A 27,944-nucleotide genomic window follows, 5' to 3' on the forward strand; every position below is an offset into this window, starting at 1 on the left:
GAACCATGGCAACCACCTCCGTCAGTCTGAATAACAGCCCGGCCTGACAAAGAGGGGTGAGGAGGTAGGACTCCTCCAGCAGGGAGGAGAGAACCGATCGCAGCTCCTTACAATCCGGTCCGGTGTGGAGTGTTGGCACTGTGCCCATCGGGCCCGGGATGAGACACGACAGCGGAGCCAAGTCCTCGCTCGTCGAACCAGAGTCCTGCTCTGCTTCCCACCCAACTGAAGCATTTCCTCCCAGAAGAGCTTTCAGATGCTCAGCGCCTGCTCCTGGTTCCTGGGTCAGCTGATAAACCGCATTTCTCAGCACCAGACTATGAAGTCCTGCAACGGCCTGGTGGAGCCTGCAGTTCTCCTGCTGCCGGAGCCCACTCAGGAGCTCAAGGCGCTGGGAGAGAAGGCCGGGGGAGCACGCCTCCATCTCCCGCAGACATTCACAAGCCGTGGTCCGGAGCAAACGCTGCGCGCCATCAGCATGGATGTCACCGCTGTCCTGGGATATCTGAAGAAGCAGGTCGAGGAAGTCCAGGGATGCATGGGAGCGGCTGCTGGCACAGGAAGAGCATTGCAGAACGCAAGTGAGGGCCACGAGGAGCTGACAACGAAACTGGAGAGACTTGGGAGGACACTGGGCGAAGACTGACATGAGCTCCAGGGCTGTTTCCTCCCCCACAGAGTCCGAGGGACACAGCAGAGATGGATATTCACAGAGCGGAGACAGCAGGACGAGCTGGAGGAGACAGAAGTCAAAAACTAATCAGATTCGCCTCCTGGAGTGAAACGAGATAGATCCCTGGAAAATATACATGTAACCGATCACAGCTAATACCGGGTTTGTAGAATTATTAGGCAAGTTGTATTTTTGAGGATTAATTTTATTATAGAACAACAACTATGTTCGCAATGAACACAAAAGACTCATAAATATCAAAGCTGAATAAGTTTGGAAGTTGGAGTGGGGCTTTTTAGTTTTAGTATCTTAGGAGGATATCTGTGTGTGCAGGTGACTATTACTGTGCATAATTATTAGGCAACTTAACAAAAACCAAATATATACCCATTTCACTTATTTATTTTCACCAGGGAAACCAATATAACAACTCAAAATTTACAAATATACATTTCTGGCATTCAAAAACAAAACAAAAACAAATCAGTGACCAATATAACCACCTTTCTTTGTGAGGACACTCAAAAGCCTGCCATCCATAGATTCTGTCAGTGTCTTGATCTGTTCACGATCAACATTGCGTGCAGCAGCAACCACAGCCTCCCAGACCCTGTTCAGAGAGGTGTACTGTTTTCCCTCCCTGTAGATCTCACATTTGATGAGGGACCACAGGTTCTCTATGGGGTTAAGATCAGGTGAACAAGGAGGCCATGTCATTATTTTTTCTTCTTTTAGACCTTTTCTGGCCAGCCACGCAGTGGAGTACTTGGATGTGTGTGATGGAGCATTGTCCTGCATGAAAACCATGTTTTTCTTGAACGATGCTGACTTCTTCCTGTACCACTGCTTGAAGAAGGTGTCTTCCAGAAACTGGCAGTAGGACTGAGAGTTGAGCTTGACTCCATCCTCAACCCGAAAAGGTCCCACAAGCTCATCTTTGATGATACCAGCCCATACCAGTACCCCACCTCCACCTTGCTGGCGTCTGAGTCGGAGTGGAGCTCTCTGCCCTGTACTGATCCAGCCACGGGCCCATCCATCTGGCCCATCAAGACTCACTCTCATTTCATCAGTCCATAAAACCTTAGAAAAATCAGTCTTATGATATTTCTTGGCCCAGTCTTGACGTTTTATCTTGTGTGTCTTGTTCAGTGGTGGTCGTTTTTCAGCCTTCCTTACCTTGGCCATGTCCCTGAGTATTGCACACCTTGTGCTTCTTGGCACTCCAGTGATGTTGCAGCTCTGAAATATGGCAAAACTGGTGGCCAATGGCATCTTGGCAGCTTTACGCTTGATTTTCCTCAGTTCATGGACAGTTATTTTACGCCTTGTTTTTTCAACACGCTTCTTGCGACCCTGTTGACTGTTTTGAATGAAACGCTTGATTGTTCGATGATCACGCCTCAAAAGCTTGGCGATTTTAAGAGTGCTGCATCCCTCTGCAAGACATCTCACTATTTTTGACTTTTCAGAGTCCGTCAAATCTCTCTTCTGACCTATTTTGCCAAAATAATGGAAGTTGCCTAATAATTATGCACACCTGATACAGGGTGTTGATGTCATTAGACCACACCCCTTCTCATTACAGAGATGCACATCACCTGATATGCTTAATTGGTAGTAGGCTTTCAAGCCTGTACCGGTTGGAGTAGAACAACATGCATAAAGAGGATGATGTGGTCAAAATACTCATTTGCCTAAAAATTCTGCACACAGTGTACGTTCTACAATTCCACACAGGAAAATCTAATAAAAACAACTACTGAATAACAGAAACAACTAAAGCCTGCAGGACAGCGGCCCTCCAGGACCACCCGGTGGTGTGCCGAAAAAAGCACCCCTGCCGTGAAAAGCACCCCCTCTCAAGGAGCCAAAGGCATGAACTAACCTGCTGATAAAAAATGTTTAAAATAAAATAAATATATATATTAGTGCTGGGCGTGTTAACGCGCGTTAATGTAACGTTTTATTAACGCCGTTAATTTTTTTAATCATGCGTTAAGGTTTTTTTTTGCTGGCCGATGTCTTTGATGACACAAACATGGCGTCCGTGTCTCTCTTCCCTGCTGCAGCAGTGATGATGTAATCAGGAGAGAGCGGCTTTATTAACATGAAGAGATGTTTTCTGTCTGGAACTTAAGAAAGAAGAAGATGAACCGACGTTTCTCTTTGTCTGCAGCAGAGGCTGCAGGTGCAGAGGTGAAGCTAAACAGTCAATCAAAGAATGAAAGTTTAGAGAATTTATATCCAGAAATGTGGATAATGAAGCAGTGAAGGTGCATGGATGGAAGTTATTGTGCATATTGTGAATATTTCTCTCTCCTCACCATCTAGAAGCTGTGAGATTCTCATCCTGCTTTCTGTCTGTTCACCTGATGCTGATATTCATCACATATTGTTCCTTCTGTGTTTAGAAGGAAGCAGCTTCACAGCTTTAAATCCATCCTGCTGACTTTTTACCTTTTAGTTAGTAAATCCTGAACATTTCATCCTTCTTTATCATAAATATTTGATTTTATATATGAAGAAATATTTTAACTGTTGGTGTTTAAAGAGAAAACTGCTGCTAAAGCTGTTTATGTGTTTAGTGCAGGGGTCTGCAGCCAGAACACGCGCCCCCTTCTGTATCTGACCCCAGATCACTTGCAGCCCCCACACAACACAACAGTTACTGATGATCGTGGGCTGAGCAGACAAAGTGCTGAGACTGACAGGGACAGATTTACTGGGGGGGTTAATATATATATTTTCCTTTTTATCAGCAGGTTAGTTCAGGGTTTGGGTAAGGGGAGATGCTGTTACCGTGTTCCTTGAGAGGGGTGCTTTTCTCGGCTTTGGATGTGCCGAGAGTCCCGTGAGACATACTACATTATACCGCGGTGAAGTTGGTTTTAGGTTGGATATTCGACAGACATTCATCATTTCGTGTTCAATAGCTTCCGTTTCACGCGACCAAAACACGCAATTCCTGACCTGTATTATAGCACAAGATGAGACAAACAAGACACACCCCTTTTGATTCATTTTGAAAGCTCCTTCTGTTTTTTATAATTTTTTACAGTAAAAATATCAATATTTCTTCAATAGCTTCCACAAATTGTGACCGAGGGGCCCCAAACCTCAACTAAAATATTCTATTAAGACACACAAACAAGACACAACCCTTTTGATTCATTTTGAAGGCTCCTTCTGTTTTTCAGCGTGTGTCTACCCTTCGCCGAGAGGCGTGGGTAACCCGTTGAACCCCACTCATGATATGGATTGGGGATTGCAATTATTTCCCATGAACGAGGAATTCCCAGTAAACACGGGTCATAAACTCGCGTTGATTAAGTCCCTGCCCTTTGTACACACTGCCCGTCACTACTACCGATTGGATGGTTTAGTGAGGTCCTCGGATCGGCCGCGCCGGGGTCGGTCACGGTCCTGGCGGAGCGCCGAGAAGACGATCAAACTTGACTATCTAGAGGAAGTAAAAGTCGTAACAAGGTTTTCGTAGGTGAACCTGCAGAATGATCATTAACGGTTGAGCGCCCCACGCGGGGCCTCTCCAACCAGCCAAACCTGCCGAGGGGACGGACCCCGGCTCTCTCCCCGAGAGCCCCAGGGCCTGCCCCCGAGGCTCCACAGTGGATGGACCGGCGTGACAGGATGGAGGCGTGCGTGCCCGAGCTCTCCTGTGGGCGGAAGAGGGGTCCCTTCAGGGTCCCCCTCTCTCCGTCCCGGTGCCCTCGGGTCCCGTCGCGTCTCCCCTACCTCCTCCGACCCTTCCCCGCTGCAAACTCCACCCTGGTCCGAGCCCCGGCCAGCCCGTCGGACTCCCTGGCTCGGCCCCCTCTCCGGCACGACCCCTCGCTCTGCAGCGCGCGCACTCCCACCAGCCCGTCCGAGGGCCTGTCGGTCCTGCCGTCGGGGCGGCATCCACGCAGAGCGGGCCCGACCTGCGTCCGGCGGAGACCCGGTCAGGGCTCTGCACTCGGAACCTCTCGAACGGTCTCGCCCTGGCCGTCCCGCTGCGCGCCTCTGGGTACCCAACTCTGCTCCATCCTCTGGAGGGAGCCAGGGGGGTTTAATGTCTCCACCCTGGGGACTGGTGCTTACCCCGTCCTCGACGGGGGGGCCCGGCCTGAGATGAGGAGCGCCTGGGCAGTTCGCTGAACCTGTCCAACCCCCAGTCTCGGAAGCTTGGCCTCCAACCTGAAAACGAAAACTGTACAACTCTTAGCGGTGGATCACTCGGCTCGTGCATCGATGAAGAACGCAGCTAGCTGCGAGAACTAATGTGATTTGCAGGACACATTGATCATCGACACGTTGAACGCACATTGCGGCCCCGGGTTCCTCCCGGGGCTACGCCTGTCTGAGGGTCGCTTTGCCATCAATCGGAGGAGCCTCTCCTCCGCGGCTGGGGCTGTTGCAGGCCGCCTACGGCGCGCCTTCATCCCCCTAAGTTCAGACCTTCCGGGACGCCCAGTGTGGCCCACTCCGTCCGACCCATCCTCTCTCCCTCCTTCCCCGGCTCCGGGGAAGGGGCGCCACTCCCGTCGAGCCCCTGGTATGAGTCGGGCGCGGCTGCCGGTGGACCCTCCAGTCTCCGAGCTGACCGCGTTACGCGTGCGAACCACAGGGAAAACTCGACGAGAGCGGACCGCCCTTAGTGGGGGACTGTGGGGTGCCGGACGGCTGAGGCGCGCAGGGGGGGGTGCCCGCTCCCGAGCCTGCCTGCCGTCGCAGCGGGGAACCCGGCTGATCCCGAGCTCCGTGAGCCTCCCCTCCTCCGGGGAACCACGCCTGGGGGTTGGCGGGGGGGGGGGGCGACCTCCCCAACCCCTAACCCACTTCGAATACAACCTCAGTCGGTCAGGGGCCTGAGTCCTTCTGATGGAGACTCAGCCCGTGGACGGTGTGAGGCCGGTAACGGCCCCCGGCACGGTCTTCTCGGAGTCGGGTTGTTCGGGAATGCAGCCCAAAGCGGGTGGTAAACTCCATCTAAGGCTAAATACCGGCACGAGACCGATAGTCGATAAGTACCTTAAGGGAAAGTTGAAAAGAACTTTGAAGAGAGAGTTCAAGAGGGTGTGAAACCGTTAAGAGGTAAACGGGTGGGGTCCGCGCAGTCCGCCCGGGGGATTCAACCTGACGGGTCAGGGACGGCCGCCGGGTGCGGAAGGATCCCTGCCGCTTCTCCTCTCGGGGGGCAGGCGGCGGGGACCTCTCCCCGGCGCTGGCTGGCCCTCGCCGGGCGCATTTCCTCCGCGGTGGTGCGCCGCGACCGGCTCCGCGGCGGCCAGGAAGGGCTCGGGGACTCTGGTTGTCCTCTAGCCAGCTGGGTGCGGGCCTCCAGCTGCAGCAGGCTGGCTGGGGAGGAGTGGGACTGGGGCCCTGGAGATCCTCCAGCAGATGTCTGCTGGAGGTCATGCAGGCTTCCAGCTTCAGCAGGCTGGCTGGGGAGGAGTGTGACTTGGGCCCTGGATGTCTTCCGGAGGCTTGGTGCCTGCTGGATGTCTGCTGGAGGTCATGCGGACCTGACGCAGCAGCAGGCTGGCTGGGTGTGTCTGTGTCTGGGAACCTGGTGGTCCCCCCCAGCAGGCTGGGTGTCTGCTGGAGCTATTGAAGAAATATTGATATTTTTACTGTAAAAAAATTATAAAAAACAGAAGGAGCTTTCAAAATGAATCAAAAGGGGTGTGTCTTGTTTGTGTGTCTCAGTAGAATATTTTAGTTGAGGTTTGGGGCCCCTCGGTCACAATTTGTGGAAGCTATTGAAGAAATATTGATATTTTTACTGTAAAAAATTATAAAAAACAGAAGGAGCTTTCAAAATGATTCAAAAGGGGTGTGTCTTGTTTGTGTGTCTCAGTAGAATATTTTAGTTGAGGTTTGGGGCCCCTCGGTCACAATTTGTGGAAGCTATTGAAGAAATATTGATATTTTTACTGTAAAAAATTATAAAAAACAGAAGGAGCTTTCAAAATGAATCAAAAGGGGTGTGTCTTGTTTCTCTCATCTTGTGCTATAATACAGGTCAGGAATTGCGTGTTTTGGTCGCGTGAAACGGAAGCTATTGAACACGAAATGATGAATGTCTGTCGAATATCCAACCTAAAACCAACTTCACCGCGGTCTACATTATAACATCCCACAAGTCGCCTTTGGAACCGTCACCAGCAAGCTAACGTTAGGTCCTGTGTGCCCCAGAAAAGTCTAAATTATGCATAACTTCCAAATACTTCACTGTAATCTGTTTTTACCTTGATACTGTAGCTGGCTCTGTCATCTCGGAGGTCCCGGAGCAGCTCGGACAGGAAAGTGTCCGCTGTTGTCCCGGAGAGGAAGCGAGCCGGACTGACGAAGAAAGCAGAAATCCTCTCCGTCCAGCTGGACGCCATTTTGGCTCAAACCCCAAACTTTTCCGACCAGAAGGTGTTTGTCATAATATTTACCTTCAAAGTCATTACACTCGCTAATTTCTGGCCATCTAAAATGACTTTACTTTCAACATCTACTCCGGTACACACTTCCGGGTTGTGTGTGTGTGTGTGTCACGTGAAAATCAAATACTGACTGACAGACAGCGCTCCCTGGCGGTTAGGGGGATGATTTTAGTTTTATTTTGTGCCACATCCTCTCCAGATGAGCTTTGTGACTGAGGAGAGCATCTCAGCGTGGACTCTGCACGCACATGACGGCAGCAGCGTTGGTGACTGTGAAGATGAGGGAGGTGAAGCACACATGGCAGGTGGAGATGACGACAGCTTACCACACTGTGATGGAGGTGATAATAATGATTAGCTGGTATATAAGTACTTTAAGGTTTATTTCTTCCTTTATTCTTTTTAATTCTCATGACTAAAAATAACAGAGTTTACAGTTACTATTCATTGAAAGACATTGTCTTAATTTAGAAAAATAAAGTGAAATTAATTGTATTTCAATGTTTATAACATGAATTCAGAAAAAATAAACAGAAAACATTTAAATGCTTAGAGTTTAATAAAGTGAATGAAGCATCTGGTTTGATGAAATATAAATGTACCACCAGTATCTGAGACAGATGCAGAGGCAGCTGCATCTGGTTAGAATATGTTTGGAAATGGTTCCAAACATCCATCTTGCTTATTACAAACTAGTTTTAGTATGTTGTGTTGATTGACCCCCAGGTGGAGACGGACAGCATGTAAATGAATCATACACAAGCTAATGAAGGTAGTAGACATGCAGGTAGGAGGTAAATAATAATAAATAAATAACAGGCCATACAAATGGTTTTATGAAGCAGATTCTGCCAAAGATTGAAAATGTTGAGTGGAATAAAGTGATGGTTCCACCAAACTATTTCTCTCTGTGGATGATCAGCATGTTCACTACAAACATTCACATTTACATACAGCAGCCAGGATTGGTGGAGAGATGAGGGAACACTTGAAGGAAACTATGGTTGAAATATCATAGAAACCGAATCAACAGAAGAATGTATATTTATAAAAATAAAATTGACGACCAAAAGGATGATTGTAATACATTCTGGTAAACTAAATCAAACTATGGTCAGAACCGCTGATTTCTCTTGTTTGCTCCTCTCTTGGTGGGGCGTCGCCGGTGGGAAGAGGGTTTACCAAAACAAAGGAGGCATGAATCGTTTGGAGCAAAGTTGAGGATATTTGCATGCTAGGCTATGTGCTAACCCATGCAGGGCAGCTCTTTCCAGCCTTTTCCTCAAAAACACCAGGTCATTTGCAAACAAAATGGACAAGACTGAGCTGATGTTCACCTCTCGGAGGAAGGATAGCTGTGTGGCAGTCATTAATGAGACCAGGCTGGATAACAGCATCGCGGCGGTGGAGCTGGAAGGGCGCTCTTTGTTCTGAGCAGACAGGACTACAGCCTCAGCTAAAAGCATAGGCAAAGCCCTGGCACTGTACATTCACAACCCCATGGTGTTTAGCTACCAGTGTTATTGGAACATTTTGTTCTCCTGACTTGGAAGATCTAGAGGTTAAATGTAGACCATTTAAGTGGGTAAGAGAGTTATTTTCCATCCTGATCGTAGCTGTTAACATACAACTACAGGCTAATGCTAAATTAGCACTGGGGAGCTGCCTGATTATCAGGCTGATGAATGCAAACCCAGAGACAGGTCTGATTTTTTGGTAGGAGACTTTAATCATGTGAAATTGAAAGCTGCGTTTTCCAAATTTAATAAACTTTCCAACCAGAGATGGCAACATTCTATACTGCCTCTCTTCAGTCTGCGGAGGAAGTAGAGGCGCTGCTGGGCTTTCCCTACCAATGATGTGCACTCGGCTGTTCAGGACAGGTCCTCACAGAAGTGCACCCCAGGAACTTGGTGCTGCTCGCTCTCCCCTCAGCAGCAGCATTGATGGTCAGTGGGGCGGAGGGTCGGTGTGGCCTCTTATGAAGTCCAGAACAATCTCCTTGGTCTTGTCCACATTTAAAAGGAGATTGTTGCTGCTGCACCACATGGACAGATGGCTGACCCCCTTCTTGTAGTCTGTTGTGTGCGATGAGACCCACCACGGTTGCATCATCTGCAGACCTCGCAGTCATGGTGTGCAGTCATGGATCAGCAGGGGGAAGACCAGGGGACTGAGCACACATTCCTGCGGGGCTCCTGGCTCATTGTGATGGAGCTTGAGGTGGTACTGCCAACACGTACTGCTTGTAGCCTCTCACTGAGGAAGTCCTGCAACCAGCTGCACAGTGAGGTGTTGAGTCTTAGCTGGTCCAGTTTAGTGATGAGCGGTTGTGTAATAAAAGTGTTTAATGCTGAACTGAAGTCTATGAGCAGCATTCATACATATATGTCCTTAGTGTCCAGGTAGGTGAGAGCAGGGTGGTGAGCAGCACAGATAGCATTCACGGTTGACCGGTTTGCTCGGTACACTAACTGAAATGGGTCCAGGGTGGAGGGGAGAGTGGATCTGATGTGAGACATGACTAGATGTTCAAAGTGGTTCATGATGATAAGGTGAGTGTGACAGGGTGGTGGTCATTAAAGGAGGTGGGAGCAGATTTCTTTGGCCTGGCTCATAGGAGTGTTAAAGATGTCCGTGGAGAGGTCTTTGAGCTCCTCTGCGCAGTCCTTCAGCACACGTTCAGGAATGTTATCTGGACCTGCAGCTTTGTGGGTGTTGATGGTGGAGTGTCCTCCTCACATTGGCTGCAGACAGACACAGAGCCTGGTCATGAGGTGGGGGTGGGGTCTTCAGTGGACGTGAGGTGTTCTGTGCTTCAAGTCTTGGAGGGTGTTCAGCAGAGCAATGTTACCGTCTCAGACCTGTGGTGAGGGTTTAGCCTGTGATAGACTGTATGCGCTGCCACAGGCTCCCTGTATCTCTGCTGTCTTTGAAGTGTCCAGTTATCCTCTTTGCAGGATTCTGGATCTACATCTGATGGCCGTGATGAAATCTCCCTACACACCAGGGTCCGACTAAAGAACAGCTCAGAAAGTAAAAGCAGACAGCTGGGCCTCAGAATCTGGTTGTTGGTGACTTGTGGAAAATGTACTGAAGTACCAAGCTTTCCCAAGGAGATGGTGTCAGGTGTAAGGGACTCAATTACTCAAATTATGACTGCGTACCCAATGGTGGAAAAGCTCATCCTGCATGTGGGGAGGAATGATGCTATGAAGCAACAATTTGAGAAGCTGAAACGAGACTTTACTAAACTGCTGGATACGATCAGCTCTCTGGATGCCCGGATATTCATCAGTGGCCACTCCTTCCGATCAGAGGAGGAGTGGAGAGATCCAGCAGGCTGTTTAATCTGAATACATGGCTGCCGGCTTCATGTACCACACATCCAGTTAATTTATAGATAATTTCAGCTTCTACTGGGACCACAGGAACTTTTTTAAGCCAGATGGATTCTGGCTGAACAGATCAGGAGTGATGCTGTTCACCTCCAAACTGGTTTATTTTCTGAACAGACTCTGCTCCCTCGGACAAGGACAACAGACAAGAGAGAACAACGTGATGAGACGGAGTCTAAAGGAAACCTGGAGAAAAACCACTCCAGCCCCTCCTGAAGAAACCCCCAAAACTTCCAGCGAGGACCCACCCCCTTCATCTCATTATCCTCCATTAAGGTCACCCTCCCTCTCCCCATCCTCCCCACCCCTCCTGGACTTCACTTCCCAGATGGAGGAGCTGGTCACTATGGCAACCAAACTGGCCCCATGCCCCAGTCCCATTTTTCAACCCTGAAACATCCTACTTCATCCTCCCCCACCAGTTCCCCAGCGAGCTCTGACCCAGTCATCCCAGCCCCAGCACCCACCTCCCCTCCCTCTAGGATGGAACCAAACTCCTCATCTGTCTCCAGCCTGATAACAACCAGCATCTGATGGATCTGTGCTGGTCCAGGCTGCAGCTATGTGGGTACTCATGGTTCTCCAGGATAAGTCGGGCCCGACACGCAAGTAGTTTCCTTTATCCCTGTTTTAATAAGCAACAAAAAGACTGATAAATGTTCAGAGAAGTCAGATTCACCCAATACGTTCTATACATTTATCACATCTCATGTTCATTCCTCATCAGCCTCAGCCTGCCCAGAACAACACCTGGACAGGTAATGTTTTTAGTATGCTGAAGCTAGCTTTGCTAAATGTCACATCTTTGGCTGGAAAAACATTTTAATCAATGATTTTATTACAAAGCACAAAGTTAATGTCTATTTTTTACCAGAAAGCTGGTCAGACAGAGAAAATGATGGTTGTTCTTATAGAAGCAACCGCTCCAGACTTCAGCTCTGTGGGTGGAGCTAGATCACATCAGAAAGGTGGAGGAGGGCTGTTTGCTTTAATGACTCCCTCCAGTGCAGCAGGTATCTTAGAAAAACTTTGTGACCTCCCGTCTTGTGTGGTGGTGAACAGTGAACACTGAGCAGCGTTTCTGATGATGTTGCTGAACTGCTGTCAGTAATCTGTCCACTCTGACGGTGTAGTTATTGTTGGTGATTCCAACATTCATGCTGAGAACCCGGAGGACAGAGGGACCAGAGAACTGTGTTCTTGATACCTTCGGTCTAACTCAGCATGTGGACCAGAGGACCCTGTCTGGATCTGGTCGTCTCTAAAGGTCTGAATATTTCCAGGTTGTGGTGATGGACGTTGGTCTGTCTGATCATTCCTGGGTTTTCTTTGAGATGCTGTTATTGTCAACAAAAAGCCCAAACAGAGGTTATCAGGAAACGGTACATTGGTGAAAATCCCAATGAACTGTTTCTACTAGTTTTCTTTCCCCTCCCCCGGCCTTCAGCTGATGAGCTTGTGGATCATTTCAATGGTAAAATTACAGCATTATTGATGTCTTTGCTACCACCAAGGTGGAAGTGATCGCTGCCAAAAAGAGAGCTCCATGGAAAAATGCCACGCTGGTAAGAGCTGGAAAACCAGAATGTGGAAAAGCTGAACGCAGGTGGTGGAAAACAAAGCTGCAGGTTCACTATGAGATCTGTAAAGAGAGACTTGAGGATTTCTAACCTGGAGCTGAGAAATTCAGACCATCTTTCTTTCTGACATCATTGCTAAAAACAGCAATAAAACTTGAGCCTTGTTCGTTACTGTTAACAGGCTAACTGATCCTCCTGGTCAGTAACCCCAGAACTTCTATCCAACCGGGCCTGGAATGAGTTTGCTTCTTTCTTTACTGACTACATCCAGAAAACCAGGTAGTCAGAGCTTCCATGCCAGGGGACGACATATGTCCCTGTGTCCACTAAGAGACATGAACACCAGGACACACTTTTCTTCAGTCAGTCCTAAAAACCTGGATGAGATCCTTGTCCATCTGAAAACCACCACTTGCTGTCTTGACGTCCTGCCAGCCGGGTTTTTAAGAATGTTTTAGGATGCATGGCCTTAGATATCTTTCAGGTTGTAAACACGTCTCTGCTTTCAGGCGTCTTCCCTCAGACCTAAAAACAGCCGTCATCAAGCCACTACTGAAAAAGAAAACCTGGACTCATGAGCAGCTACAGGCCGATATCAAACCTCCCCTTTCTTAGTCAGGTTCTAGAAAAAGCTGTCTTCCAGCAGCTACACAACTTCCTGACACTAAATACCTGTTCTGATGTCGGACAGTCAGGTTTTCAGCCACACCACAGCACTGAGATGCTCTAGTTCAGGTCTTTAATGACATCCGCCTGAGTACAGATAGCGGGAACATTTCAGTCCTGGTACTGCTGGATCTCAGTGCTGCATTAGACCAGAACATCTCACTAGACTGGCTGGAAAACTGGGTTGGACTTTCTGTTACTGCTATTAACTGGTTTGAGTCCTGTTTAATAGACTGGCACTACTTTGTTACCTATAGACACTATAGTTAACTATAGTTATAGTTCCCAGTAACAGGGTTTATTGATGTTGATTCACTGTAATGACAATAAACTGTTTATCACTGATCTGAACTGTCTACTGTTCTGCCTGACCTCTGAGAAATTACAGCGCCGGTTAGCCCCATTAGCAGCACTGTCAACACCGTCATTTGCCAAATGAACACACACAACAAACGAATCGGTTGTCGTGTGGTACTCATTTAACAGCTGTAATCCTCCTGCGTTGGTGATTTCCCCGTCAGTAGGGCCAGTTTATACGGCTTATATAAAAACCATATCCCCGGCCATGTGGGAGCTGCTAGATAGGTAGAAGCTTGGTTTTTCCACGAGCTTAGCTAATTTAGCTTATGTTAGCTAGTCCTGCTAATAGTGACTTAGCAGCAATACGTCTATTTTCACATCATGTTGAGAAGAATTTTGATATTTGTCTATTATGAAAAAATATTACATTCATGTCAACTTCCTGCACATGTCTTAGATGTCCATATGACCTCCAAACAGTTCCCCAGTCTGATGTTCAGATGTTCAGTGTCAGCTAGGAGTGTCAGCTACCATCAATACAAGAGGAAACTCATTCCTTTCCACAACCCTGAAAAAGAGTGCATGCTTTTCAACATGAAACCAGACTGTTTCTCCAACTATCCCGTCTAGAATGGATGCGAGTCTTATAGCGAAAAATGAAGCATGAAGCAAGATTTTGGAATCATCATTCAGGACGCAGTTGAGGAAACATTCAGTGTGTGATCAGAACAGCTGAAGGAGCTTTTAGTTTTCGGGCTGTGTTGCGGTTTTCTAGCTAGAAGGAGGTTCAACTTCCTCTATCTATTTTAGCCTTGATCTAAGAAAAACAGCTTCAGCAATTTCATCAAGATGATTCTTTTTTTTTTATTATTTATTTATTTACTTTGAATCACGGAATCTATGTAATCTTGCTGGACCTGACCGGAGGGGACAGAAAAAGATGGAAAATAGCAAAAAGAGCAAAAGGGAAAGAAGAAAGGAGACAAAAAGATCACAGACAGAAGGAAACGACCCTTCAATCCACACCATCACCAGACAACAAACTGTTACACCTGTACATGAACACACCAGAAAATTTCCTACAACTTTTACAAAAGCAGAAACATACATACAGAAAAAAAACTAGTCATTAAGAGTTTTTAAATAATAACCAAATCAAAAAGACATAACAGCGACCAGATACTAACTCACAGGAAAAATAAAAAAAAGATAATTATCACTTAGTATTAAAACCCACTGGACAACTCAGTGACTGTGTCAGCATGCAGAGCATGAGAAACAAGGAGTGATCAGTGATGAAGAGTGGTGAGTGAGATCATGCAAATGTGACCACGCCTCCACGGAGGCCAGAGGCAGACCAGGGCCAAAGGCCCGGGCCTACAGCAGCAGACCCGGAGCACCAACCCAAGCTACCCCACCACGAAGACGACTCCAGCCCCGGCAGAGGAGAGCCCCAGCAAGATGATTCTGTATGTCTGCTAGTTTTAAATGTACTTATGTAAGTTTTAAATGGTCTGTACTTATATAAGTTTTAAATGGTCTGTACATTTATGTTTTAAATGGTCTGTACTTATATAAGTTTTAAATGGTCTGTACTTATATAAGTTTTAAATGGTCTGTACCTTTATGAGTTTTAAATGGTCTGTACTTATATAAGTTTTAAAAATGGTCTGTATTTAGATAAGTTTTAAATGGTCTGTACTTACATAAGTTTTAAATGGTCTGTACTTAGATAAGTTTTAAATGGTCTGTACATATATAAGTTTTAAATGGTCTGTACTTTTATAAGTTTTAAATGGTCTGTACTTAGATAAGTTTTAAATGGTCTGTACTTAGTGAAGTTTTAAATGGTCTGTACTTTTTTAAGTTTTAAATGGTCTGTACTTAGATAAGTTTTAAATGGTCTGTACTTACATAAGTTTTAAATGGTCTGTACTTACATAAGTTTTAAATGGTCTGTACTTTTATAGGTTTTAAATGGTCTGTACTTTTATAAGTTTTAAATGGTGTGTACTTAGATACGTTTTAAATGGTCTGTACTTTTATAAGTTTGAAATCGTCTGTACTTAGATAAGTTTTAAATGGTCTGTACTTTTATAAGTTTGAAATGGTCTGTACGTTTATAGGTTTTAAATGGTCTGTACTTATATAAGTTTGAAATGGTCTGTACTTAGATAAGTTTTAAATGGTCTGTACTTAGATAAGTTTGAAATTGTCTGTACTTTTATAAGTTTTAAATGGTCTGTACTTTTATAAGTTTTAAATGCTCTGTACTTAGATGAGTTTTAAATGGTCTATACTTTTATAAGTTTTAAATGGTCTGTACTTAAATAAGTTTTAAATGGTCTGTACTTACATAAGTTTTAAATGGTCTGTACTTATATAAGTTTTAAATGGTCTGTACTTTTATAGGTTTTAAATGGTCTGTACTTTTATAAGTTTTAAATGGTCTGTACTTATAAAAGTTTTAAATGTTCTGTACTTAGTTAACTTTTAAATGGTCTGTACTTTTATAAGTTTGAAATGGTCTATACTTTTATAAGTTTTAAATGGTCTGTACTTTTATAAGTTTTAAATGGTCTGTACTTAGATAAGTTTGAAATTGTCTGTACTTTTATAAGTTTTAAATGGTCTGTACTTTTATAAGTTTTAAATGCTCTGTACTTAGATGAGTTTTAAATGGTCTATACTTTTATAAGTTTTAAATGGTCTGTACTTACATAAGTTTTAAATGGTCTGTACTTACATAAGGTTTAAATGGTCTGTACTTATATAAGTTTTAAATGGTCTGTACTTTTATAGGTTTTAAATGGTCTGTACTTTTATAAGTTTTAAATGGTCTGTACTTATATAAGTTTTAAATGTTCTGTACTTAGTTAACTTTTAAATGGTCTGTACTTTTATAAGTTTGAAATGGTCTATACTTTTATAAGTTTTAAATGGTCTGTACTTAGATAAGTTTTAAATTGTCTGTACTTTTATAAGTTTTAAATGGTCTGTACTTAGATAAGTTTGAAATTGTCTGTACTTTTATAAGTTTTAAATGGTCTGTACTTTTATAAGTTTTAAATGGTCTGTACTTAGATGAGTTTTAAATGGTCTATACTTTTATAAGTTTTAAATGGTCTGTACTTATATAAGTTTTAAATGTTCTGTACTTAGTTAAGTTTTAAATGGTCTGTACTTTTATAGGTTTTAAATGGTCTGTACTTTTATAAGTTTTAAATGGTCTGTACTTATATAAGTTTTAAATGTTCTGTACTTAGTTAAGTTTTAAATGGTCTGTACTTTATAAGTTTCAGATGGTCTGTACTTAGATAAGTTTTAAATGGTCTGTACTTAGATACGTTTTAAATGGTCTGTATTTATGTAAGTTGGAAATGGTCTGTACTTATATAAGTTTTAAATGGTCTGTACTTATATAAGTTTTAAATGGTCTGTACTTTCATAAGTTTTAAATGGGCTGTACTTAGATAAGTTTTAAATGGTCTGTACATATATAAGTTTTAAATGGGCTGTACTTAGATAAGTTTTAAATGGTCTGTACTTATATAAGGTTTAAATGGTCTGTACTTTTATAAGTTTTAAATGGTCTGTACTTTTATAAGTTTTAAATGGTCTGTACTTTTAGAAATTTTAAATGGTCTGTACTTTTATAAGTTTTAAATGGTCTGTACTTATATAAGTTTTAAATGTTCTGTACTTTTGTAAGTTTTAAATGTTCTGTACTTATATAAGTTTTAAATGGTCTGTACTTTTACACGTTTTAAATGGTCTGTACATATATAAGTTTTAAATGGTCTGTACTTATATAAGTTTTAAATGGTCTGTACTTACATAAGTTTTAAATGGTCTGTACTTAGTGAAGTTTTAAATGGTCTGTACTTTTATAAGTTTTAAATGGTCTGTACTTAGATAAGTTTTAAATGGTCTGTACTTACATAAGTTTTAAATGGTCTGTACTTACATAAGTTTTAAATGGTCTGTACTTATATAAGTTTTAAATGGTCTGTACTTTTATAGGTTTTAAATGGTCTGTACTTTTATAAGTTTTAAATGGTCTGTACTTAGATAAGTTTTAAATGGTCTGTACTTTTATAAGTTTTGAATGGTCTGTACTTTTATAAGTTTTAAATGGTCTGTACTCTTATAAGTTTTAGATGGTCTGTACTTATATAAGTTTTAAATGGTCTGTACTTTTATAAGTTTGAAATGGTCTGTACTTTTATAAGTTTTAAATGGTCTGTACTTAGATAAGTTTTAAATGGTCTGTACTTTTATAAGTTTTAAATGGTCTGTACTTTTAGAAATTTTAAATGGTCTGTACTTTTATAAGTTTTAAATGGTCTGTACTTATATAAGTTTTAAATGGTCTGTACTTTTATAAGTTTTAAATGGTCTGTACTTATATAAGTTTTAAATGGTCTGTACTTTTACAAGTTTTAAATGGTCTGTACTTTTATAAGTTTTAAATGGTCTGTACTTATATAAGTTTTAAATGGTCTGTACTTATATAAGTTTTAAATGGTCTGTACTTTATAAGTTTTAAATGGTCCTGTACTTTTATAAGTTTTAAATGGTCTGTACTTTATAAGTTTTAAATGGTCTGTACTTATAAGTTTTAAATGGTCTGTACTTATATAAGTTTTAAATGGTCTGTACTTATTATAAGTTTTAAATGGTCTGTACTTTATATAAGTTTTAAATGGTCTGTACTTTATAAGTTTTAAATGGTCTGTACTTATATAAGTTTTAAATGGTCTGTACTTTTATAAGTTTTAAATGGTCTGTACTTTTATAAGTTTTAAATGGTCTGTACTTATATAAGTTTTAAATGGTCTGTACTTTCATAAGTTTTAAATGGTCTGTACTTATATAAGTTTTAAATGGTCTGTACTTTATATAAGTTTTAAATGTCTGTACTTATATAAGTTTTAAATGGTCTGTACTTATATAAGTTTTAAATGGTCTGTACTTTTATAAGTTTTAAATGGTCTGTACTTTTATAAGTTTTAAATGGTCTGTACTTTTAGAAGTTTTAAATGGTCTGTACTTATATAAGTTTTAAATGGTCTGTACTTAGATAAGTTTTAAATGGTCTGTACTTTTATAAGTTTTAAATGGTCTGTACTTATATAAGTTTTAAATGGTCTGTACTTTATAAGTTTTAAATGGTCTGTACTTATATAAGTTTTAAATGGTCTGTACTTATATAAGTTTTAAATGGTCTGTACTTATATAAGTTTTAAATGGTCTGTACTTAGTTAAGTTTTAAATGGTCTGTACTTTTATAAGTTTTAAATGGTCTGTACTTAGATAAGTTTTAAATGGTCTGTACTTAGATAAGTTTTAAATGGTCTGTACTTATATAAGTTTTAAATGGTCTGTACTTATATAAGTTTTAAATGGTCTGTACTTTTATAAGTTTTAAATGGTCTGTACTTTTATAAGTTTTAAATGGTCTGTACTTTTATAAGTTTTAAATGGTCTGTACTTTTATAAGTTTTAAATGGTCTGTACTTTATAAGTTTTAAATGGTCTGTACTTTTATAAGTTTTAAATGGTCTGTACTTTTATAAGTTTTAAATGGTCTGTACTTATATAAGTTTTAAATGGTCTGTACTTATATAAGTTTTAAATGGTCTGTACTTATATAAGTTTTAAATGGTCTGTATTTATATAAGTTTTAAATGGTCTGTACTTAGATAAGTTTTAAATGGTCTGTACTTATATAAGTTTTAAATGGTCTGTACTTATATAAGTTTTAAATGGTCTGTACTTATATAAGTTTTAAATGGTCTGTACTTTTATAAGTTTTAAATGGTCTGTACTTATATAAGTTTTAAATGGTCTGTACTTAGATAAGTTTTAAATGGTCTGTACTTATATAAGTTTTAAATGGTCTGTACTTTTATAAGTTTTAAATGGTCTGTACTTTTATAAGTTTTAAATTGTCTGTACCTATATAAGTTTTAAATGGTCTGTACTTTTATAAGTTTTAAATGGTCTGTACATATATAAGTTTTTAAAATCGTCTGTACTTTTATACGTTTTAAATGGTCTGTACTTTTATAAATTTTAAATGGTCTGTACTTTTATAAGTTTTAAATGGTCTGTACTTAGATAAGTTTTAAATGGTCTTTACTTTTATAAATTTTAAATGGTCTGTACTTTTATAAGTTTTAAATGGTCTGTACTTATATAAGTTTTAAATGTTCTGTACTTAGTTAAGTTTTAAATGATCTGTACTTTTATAAGTTTTAAATGGTCTGTACATATATAAGTTTTAAATGGTCTGTACTTTTATAAGTTTTAAATGGTCTGTACTTTTATAAGTTTTAAATGGTCTGTAATTTTATAAGTTTTAAATGGTCTGTACTTATATAAGTTTTAAATGTTCTGTACTTAGTTAAGTTTTAAATGGTCTGTACTTTTATAAGTTTTAAATGGTCTGTACTTAGATGAGTTTTAAATGGTCTGTACTTATATAAGTTTTAAATGGTCTGTACTTTTATAAGTTTTAAATGGTCTGTACTTAGTTAAGTTTTAAATGGTCTGTACTTAGATAAGTTTTAAATGGTCTGTACTTTTATAAGTTTTAAATGGTCTGTACTTTTATAAGTTTTAAATGGTCTGTACTCTTATAAGTTTTAAATGGTCTGTACATATATAAGTTTTAAATGGTCTGTACTTTTATAAGTTTGAAATGGTCTGTACTTTTATAAGTTTTAAATGGTCTGTACTTAGATAAGTTTTAAATGGTGTGTATTTACATAAGTTGGAAATGGTCTGTACTTATATAAGTTTTAAATGGTCTGTACTTTTGTACATTTTAAATGGTCTGTACTTATATAAGTTTTAAATGGTCTGTACTTTTATAAGTTTTAAATGGTCTGTACTTAGATAAGTTTTAAATGGTCTGTACTTATATAAGTTTTAAATGTTCTGTAGTTTTATAAGTTTTAAGTGGTCTGTACTTTTATAAGTTTTAAATGGTCTGTACTTTTATACGTTTTAAATGCTCTGTACTTAGATAAGCTTTTAAATGGTCTGTACTTTTATAAGTTTTAAATGCTCTGTACTTAGATAAGCTTTAAATGGTCTGTACTTTTATAAGTTTTAAATGGTCTGTACTTATATAAGTTTTAAATGTTCTGTACTTAGTTAAGTTTTAAATGGTCTGTACTTATATAAGTTTGAAATGGTCTGTACTTTTATAAGTTTTAAATGGTCTGTACTTAGATAAGTTTTAAATGGTCTGTACTTTTATAAGTTTTAATTGGTCTGTACTTAGTTAAGTTTTAAATGGTCTGTACTTAGATAAGTTTTAAATGGTCTGTACTTTTATAAATTTTAAATGGTCTGTACTTTTATAAGTTTTAATTGGTCTGTACTCTTATAAGTTTTAAATGGTCTGCACTTATATAAGTTTTAAATGGTCTGTACTTTTATAAGTTTTAAATGGTCTGTACTTTTATAAGTTTGAAATGGTCTGTACATATATAAGTTTTAAATGGTCTGTACTTTATAAGTTTTAAATGGTCTGTACTTTAAGTTTTAAATGGTCTGTACTTTTATAAGTTTTAAATGGTCTGTACTTATATAAGTTTTAAATGGTCTGTACTTTTATAAGTTTTAAATGGTCTGTACTTTATAAGTTTTAAATGGTCTGTACTTAGATAAGTTTTAAATGGTCTGTACTTAGATAAGTTTTAAATGGTCTGTACTTATATAAGTTTTAAATGGTCTGTACTTTTATAAGTTTTAAATGGTCTGTACTTTATAAGTTTTAAATGGTCTGTACTTTATAAGTTTTAAATGGTCTGTACTTTTATAAGTTTTAAGTGGTCTGTACTTTTATAAGTTTTAAATGGTTTGTACTTTTATAAGTTTTAAATGGTCTGTACTTTTATAAGTTTTAAATGGTCTGTACTTTATAAGTTTTAAATGGTCTGTACTTATATAAGTTTTAAATGGTCTGTACTTATATAAGTTTTAAATGGTCTGTACTTTTATAAGTTTTAAATGGTCTGTACTCTTATAAGTTTTAAATGGTCTGTACTTAGATAAGTTTTAAATGGTCTGTACTTTTATAAGTTTTAAATGGTCTGTACTTTTATAAGTTTTAAATGGTCTGTACTTAGTTAAGTTTTAAATGGTCTGTACTTTTATAAGTTTGAAATGGTCTGTACTTATATAAGTTTTAAATGGTCTGTACTTTTATAAGTTTTAAATGGTCTGTACTTATATAAGTTTTAAATGGTCTGTACTTATATAAGTTTTAAATGGTCTGTACTTATATAAGTTTTAAATGGTCTGTACTTATATAAGTTTTAAATGGTCTGTACTTTTATAAGTTTTAAATGGTCTGTACTTATATAAGTTTTAAATGGTCTGTACTTAGTTAAGTTTTAAATGGTCTGTACTTAGATAAGTTTTAAATGGTCTGTACTTTTATAAGTTTTAAATGGTCTGTACTTAGTTAAGTTTTAAATGGTCTGTACTTTTATAAGTTTTAAATGGTCTGTACTTTTATAAGTTTTAAATGGTCTGTACTCTTATAAGTTTTAAATGGTCTGTACTTATATAAGTTTTAAATGGTCTGTACTTATATAAGTTTTAAATGGTCTGTACTTTTATAAGTTTTAAATGGTCTGTACTTATATAAGTTTTAAATGGTCTGTACTTATATAAGTTTTAAATGGTCTGTACTTTTATAAGTTTTAAATGGTCTGTACTTTATAAGTTTTAAATGGTCTGTACTTATATAAGTTTTAAATGGTCTGTACTTATATAAGTTTTAAATGGTCTGTACTTATATAAGTTTTAAATGGTCTGTACTTATATAAGTTTTAAATGGTCTGTACCTATATAAGTTTTAAATGGTCTGTAGTTTCATAAGTTTTAAGTGGTCTGTACTTTTATAAGTTTTAAATGGTCTGTACTTTTATACGTTTTAAATGCTCTGTACTTAGATAAGCTTTAAATGGTCTGTACTTTTATAAGTTTTAAATGGTCTGTACTTATATAAGTTTTAAATGTTCTGAACTTTTATAAGTTTTAAATGGTCTGTACTTAGATAAGTTTTAAATGGTCTGTACTTATATAAGTTTTAAATGATCTGTACTTTTATAAGTTTTAAATGGTCTGTACTTTTATAAGTTTTAAATGGTCTGTACTTTTATAAGTTTTAAATGGTCTGTACTTAGATAAGTTTTAAATGGTCTGTAGTTATATAAGTTTTAAATGTTCTGTACTAAGATAAGTTTTAAATGGTCTGTACCTATATAAGTTTTAAATGGTCTGTAGTTTTATAAGTTTTAAGTGGTCTGTACTTTTATAAGTTTTAAATGGTCTGTACTTTTATACGTTTTAAATGCTCTGTACTTAGATAAGCTTTAAATGGTCTGTACTTTTATAAGTTTTAAATGGTCTGTACTTATATAAGTTTTAAATGTTCTGTACTTAGTTAAGTTTTAAATGGTCTGTACTTATATAAGTTTGAAATGGTCTATACTTTTATAAGTTTTAAATGGTCTGTACTTAGATAAGTTTTAAATGGTCTGTACTTTTATAAGTTTTAATTGGTCTGTACTTAGTTAAGTTTTAAATGGTCTGTACTTAGATAAGTTTTAAATGGTCTGTACTTTTATAAGTTTTAAATGGTCTGTACTTAGTTAAGTTTTAAATGGTCTGTACTCTTATAAGTTTTAAATGGTCTGTACTTATATAAGTTTTAAATGGTCTGTACTTTTATAAGTTTGAAATGGTCTGTACTTTTATAAGTTTTAAATGGTCTGTACTTAGATAAGTTTTAAATGGTCTGTATTTATATAAGTTGGAAATGGTCTGTACTTATATAAGTTTTAAATGGTCTGTACTTTTGTACATTTTAAATGTTCTGTACTTATATAAGTTTTAAATGGTCTGTACTTTTATAAGTTTTAAATGGTCTGTACTTATAAGTTTTAAATGATCTGTACTTTATAAGTTTTAAATGGATCTGTACATATATAAGTTTTAAATGGTCTGTACTTTTATAAGTTTTAAATGGTCTGTACTTTTATAAGTTTTAAATGGTCTGTACTTTATAAGTTTTAAATGGTCTGTACTTAGATAAGTTTTAAATGGTCTGTACTTATATAAGTTTTAAATGGTCTGTACTTTTATAAGTTTTAAATGGTCTGTACTTTTATAAGTTTTAAATGGTCTGTACTTTTATAAGTTTTAAATGGTCTGTACTTTATAAGTTTTAAATGGTCTGTACTAAGTTAAGTTTAAATGGTCTGTACTTAGATAAGTTTTAAATGGTCTGTACTTTTATAAGTTTGAAATGGTCTGTACTTTTATAAGTTTTAAATGGTCTGTACTTTATAAGTTTTAAATGGTCTGTACTTAATAAGTTTTTAAATGGTCTGTACTTTATAAGTTTTAAATGGTCTGTACTTAGATAAGTTTTAAATGGTCTGTACTTAGATAAGTTTTAAATGGTCTGTACTTATATAAGTTTTAAATGGTCTGTACTTTTATAAGTTTTAAATGGTCTGTACTTTATAAGTTTTAAATGTTCTGTACTTAGATAAGTTTTAAATGGTCTGTACTTTTATAAGTTTTAAATGGTCTGTACTTTATAAGTTTTAAATGGTCTGTACTTAGATAAGTTTTAAATGGTCTGTATTTATATAAGTTGGAAATGGTCTGTACTTATATAAGTTTTAAATGGTCTGTACTTTTATAAGTTTTAAATGGTCTGTACTTATATAAGTTTTAAATGGTCTGTACTTATATAAGTTTTAAATGGTCTGTACATATATAAGTTTTAAATGGTCTGTACTTATATAAGTTTTAAATGGTCTGTACTTTTATAAGTTTTAAATGGTCTGTACTTTATAAGTTTTAAATGGTCTGTACTTTATAAGTTTTAAATGGTCTGTACTTAGATAAGTTTTAAATGGTCTGTACTTATATAAGTTTTAAATGGTCTGTACTTAGATAAGTTTTAAATGGTCTGTACTTATATAAGTTTTAAATGGTCTGTACTTATATAAGTTTTAAATGGTCTGTACTTTTATAAGTTTTAAATGGTCTGTACTCTTTTATAAGTTTTAAATGGTCTGTACTTTTATAAGTTTTTAAATGGTCTGTACTTAGATAAGTTTTAAATGGTCTGTACTTTATATAAGTTTTAAATGGTTCTGTACTTATATAAGTTTTAAATGGTCTGTACCTTTATAAGTTTTAAATGGTCTGTACTTTATAAGTTTAAATGGTCTGTACTTTTATAAGTTTTAAATGGTCTGTACCTTATATAAGTTTTAAATGGTCTGTACTTTATATAAGTTTTAAATGGTCTGTACTTATATAAGTTTTAAATGGTCTGTACTCTTATAAGTTTTAAATGGTCTGTACTTTTATAAGTTTTAAATGGTCTGTACTTTTATAAGTTTTAAATGGTCTGTACTTTTATAAGTTTTAAATGGTCTGTACTTAGATAAGTTTTAAATGGTCTGTACTTTTATAAGTTTTAAATGGTCTGTACTATATAAGTTTTAAATGGTCTGTACTTAGATAAGTTTTAAATGGTCTGTACTTATATAAGTTTTAAATGGTCTGTACTTTTATAAGTTTTAAATGGTCTGTACTTATATAAGTTTTAAATGGTCTGTACTTTATAAGTTTTAAATGGTCTGTACTTATATAAGTTTTAAATGGTCTGTACTTATATAAGTTTTAAATGGTCTGTACTTATATAAGTTTTAAATGGTCTGTACTTTTATAAGTTTTAAATGGTCTGTACTTTTATAAGTTTTAAATGGTCTGTACTTATATAAGTTTTAAATGGTCTGTACTTATATAAGTTTTAAATGGTCTGTACTTATATAAGTTTTAAATGGTCTGTACTTTTATAAGTTTTAAATGGTCTGTACTTTATAAGTTTTAAATGGTCTGTACTTTTATAAGTTTTAAATGGTCTGTACTTTTATAAGTTTTAAATGGTCTGTACTTATATAAGTTTTAAATGGTCTGTACTTTTATAAGTTTTTAATGGTCTGTACTTATAAGTTTTAAATGGTCTGTACTTTATATAAGTTTTAAATGGTCTGTACTTATATAAGTTTTAAATGGTCTGTACTTATATAAGTTTTAAATGGTCTGTACTTTTATAAGTTTTAAATGGTCTGTACTTTATATAAGTTTTAAATGGTCTGTACTTTTATAAGTTTTAAATGGTCTGTACTTATATAAGTTTTAAATGGTCTGTACTTATATAAGTTTTAAATGGTCTGTACTTTTATAAGTTTTAAATGGTCTGTACTTTTATAAGTTTTAAATGGTCTGTACTTTATAAGTTTTAAATGGTCTGTACTTTTATAAGTTTTAAATGGTCTGTACTTTTATAAGTTTTAAATGGTCTGTACTTTTATAAGTTTTAAATGGTCTGTACTCTTATAAGTTTTAAATGGTCTGTACTTATATAAGTTTTAAATGGTCTGTACTTTTATAAGTTTTAAATGGTCTGTACTTATATAAGTTTTAAATGGTCTGTACTTATTAAGTTTTAAATGGTCTGTACTTATATAAGTTTTAAATGGTCTGTACTTTTATAAGTTTTAAATGGTCTGTACTTTAGATAAGTTTAAATGGTCTGTACTTTATAAGTTTTAATGGTCTGTACTTATATAAGTTTTAAATGTCTGTACTTATATAAGTTTTAAATGGTCTGTACTTATATAAGTTTTAAATGGTCTGTACTTTTATAAGTTTTAAATGGTCTGTACTTTATAAGTTTTAAATGGTCTGTACTTATATAAGTTTTAAATGGTCTGTACTTATATAAGTTTTAAATGGTCTGTACTTATATAAGTTTTTAAATGGTCTGTACTTATATAAGTTTTAAATGGTCTGTACTTTATATAAGTTTTAAATGGTCTGTACTTTTATAAGTTTTAAATGGTCTGTACTTTATAAGTTTTAAATGGTCTGTACTTATATAAGTTTTAAATGGTCTGTACTTATATAAGTTTTAAATGGTCTGTACTTATATAAGTTTTAAATGGTCTGTACTTATATAAGTTTTAAATGGTCTGTACTTTTATAAGTTTTAAATGGTCTGTACTTATATAAGTTTGAAATGGTCTGTACTTTTGTACATTTTAAATGGTCTGTACTTATATAAGTTTTAAATGGTCTGTACTTTTATAAGTTTTAAATGGTCTGTACTTATATAAGTTTTAAATGGTCTGTACTTATATAAGTTTTAAATGGTCTGTACTTTATAAGTTTTAAATGGTCTGTACTTATATAAGTTTTAAATGGTCTGTACTTTTATAAGTTTTAAATGGTCTGTACTTATATAAGTTTTAAATGGTCTGTACTTTATATAAGTTTTAAATGGTCTGTACTTATATAAGTTTTAAATGGTCTGTACTTTATAAGTTTTAAATGGTCTGTACTTTATAAGTTTTAAATGGGCTGTACTTAGATAAGTTTTTAAATGGTCTGTACTTATATAAGTTTTAAATGGTCTGTACTTTTATACGTTTTAAATGGTCTGTACTTTTATTAAGTTTTAAATGGTCTGTACTTTATAATTTTAAATGGTCCTGTAGCTTATAGTTTTAAATGGTCTGTACTTTTATAAGTTTTAAATGTTCTGTACTTATTAAGTTTTAAATGGTCTGTACCTATATAAGTTTTAAATGGTCTGTACGTTTTATAAATTGTAATGGTCTGTACTTTTATAAGTTTTTAAATGGTCTGTACTTTTATAAGTTTTAAATGGTCTGTACTTTTAGATAACTGTAAATGGTCTGTACTTTTAAAGAGTTTTAAATGGTCTGTACTTATATAAGTTTTAAATGTTCTGTACTTAGTAAGTTTTAAAATGGTCTGTACTTATATAAGTTTTAAATGGTCTGTACTTATAAGTTTTAAATGGTCTGTACTTATATAAGTTTTAACATGGTCTGTACTTTTATACGTTTTAAATGGTCTGTACTTAGTAAGTTTTAAATGGTCTGTACTTTATAAGTTTTAAATGGTCTGTACTTTAGATAAGTTTTAAATGGTTCTGTACTTTTAATAAGTTTTAAATGGTCTGTACTTTAATAAGTTTTAAATGGTCTGTACTTATATAAGTTTTAAATGGTCTGTACTTTAGTAAGTTTAATGGTCTGTACTTTTATAAGTTTTAAATGGTCTGTACTTAGATAAGTTTTAAATGGTCTGTACTTTATATAGTTTGAATAATGGTCTGTACTTTTATAAGTTTAAATGGTCTGTACTTTAGTAAAGTTTTAAATGGTCTGTTACTTATATAAGTTGGAAAATGGTCCTGTCCTTTATATAAGTTTTAAATGGTCTGTACTTTTAGTAAATTTTTAAATTGTTCTGTACATATATAAGTTTGAAATGGTCTGTAATTTTTATAGTTTTAAATGGTCTGTACTTAAGTTTAAATGATCTGTACTTTTATAAGTTTTAAATGATCTGTACATATATAAGTTTTAAATGGTCTGTACTTTTATAAGTTGTAAATGGTCTGTACCTTTATAAGTTTTAAATGGTCTGTAATTTTATAAGTTTTAAATGGTCTGTACTTAGATAAGTTTTAAATGGTCTGTACTTATATAAGTTTTAAATGGCCTGTAATTTTTATAAGTTTTAAATGGTCTGTACTTTTATAAGTTTTTAAATGGTCTGTACTTTATAAGTTTAAAATGGTCTGTACTTTATAAGTTTTAAGTGGTCTGTACTTAGATAAGTTTTAAATGGTTGTACTTTTATAAGTTTTAAATGGTCTGTACTTTTATAAGTTTTAAATGGTCTGTACTAATTAAGATTTAAATGGTCTGTCTTAGATAAGTTTTAAATGGTCTGTACTTTTTATAAG

At 36.6% G+C, this 27,944-nt stretch overlaps 2 protein-coding genes and 1 non-coding gene across 3 annotated transcripts in view; 1 reads left to right on the top strand and 2 right to left on the bottom strand.

The window, feature by feature from the left end:
* The window catches only part of ap5b1 (adaptor related protein complex 5 subunit beta 1), a 12,823-nt gene extending 5,628 nt beyond the window's left edge, over positions 1-7,195 (bottom strand). The window contains exons 1-2 of the mRNA XM_041981747.1: positions 6,925-7,195; positions 1-733 (exon numbers count right to left, since the gene is read on the bottom strand). The exon at positions 1-733 is cut by the window's left edge and continues 59 nt beyond it. Of these exons, the coding sequence (XP_041837681.1) occupies positions 1-733; positions 6,925-7,062 (871 nt within the window). The 5' untranslated portion in view covers positions 7,063-7,195. The remainder of the gene's footprint in view (positions 734-6,924) is intronic.
* On the top strand, positions 4,890-5,043 carry LOC121637592. The gene has a single exon (XR_006009898.1). It is a non-coding gene; the product is annotated as a 5.8S ribosomal RNA (ribosomal RNA).
* A 2,491-nt stretch (positions 7,196-9,686) lies between the features above and the next one.
* The window catches only part of LOC121636358 (keratin-associated protein 4-3), an 18,943-nt gene continuing 685 nt past the window's right edge, over positions 9,687-27,944 (bottom strand). The window contains exons 3-4 of the mRNA XM_041979814.1: positions 9,850-9,931; positions 9,687-9,776 (exon numbers count right to left, since the gene is read on the bottom strand). Of these exons, the coding sequence (XP_041835748.1) occupies positions 9,687-9,776; positions 9,850-9,931 (172 nt within the window). The remainder of the gene's footprint in view (positions 9,777-9,849; positions 9,932-27,944) is intronic.

Source organism: Melanotaenia boesemani, chromosome 3 (genome assembly GCF_017639745.1).
Source record: "Melanotaenia boesemani isolate fMelBoe1 chromosome 3, fMelBoe1.pri, whole genome shotgun sequence".
In the NCBI taxonomy this organism is placed as follows: Eukaryota; Metazoa; Chordata; class Actinopteri; order Atheriniformes; family Melanotaeniidae; genus Melanotaenia; species Melanotaenia boesemani.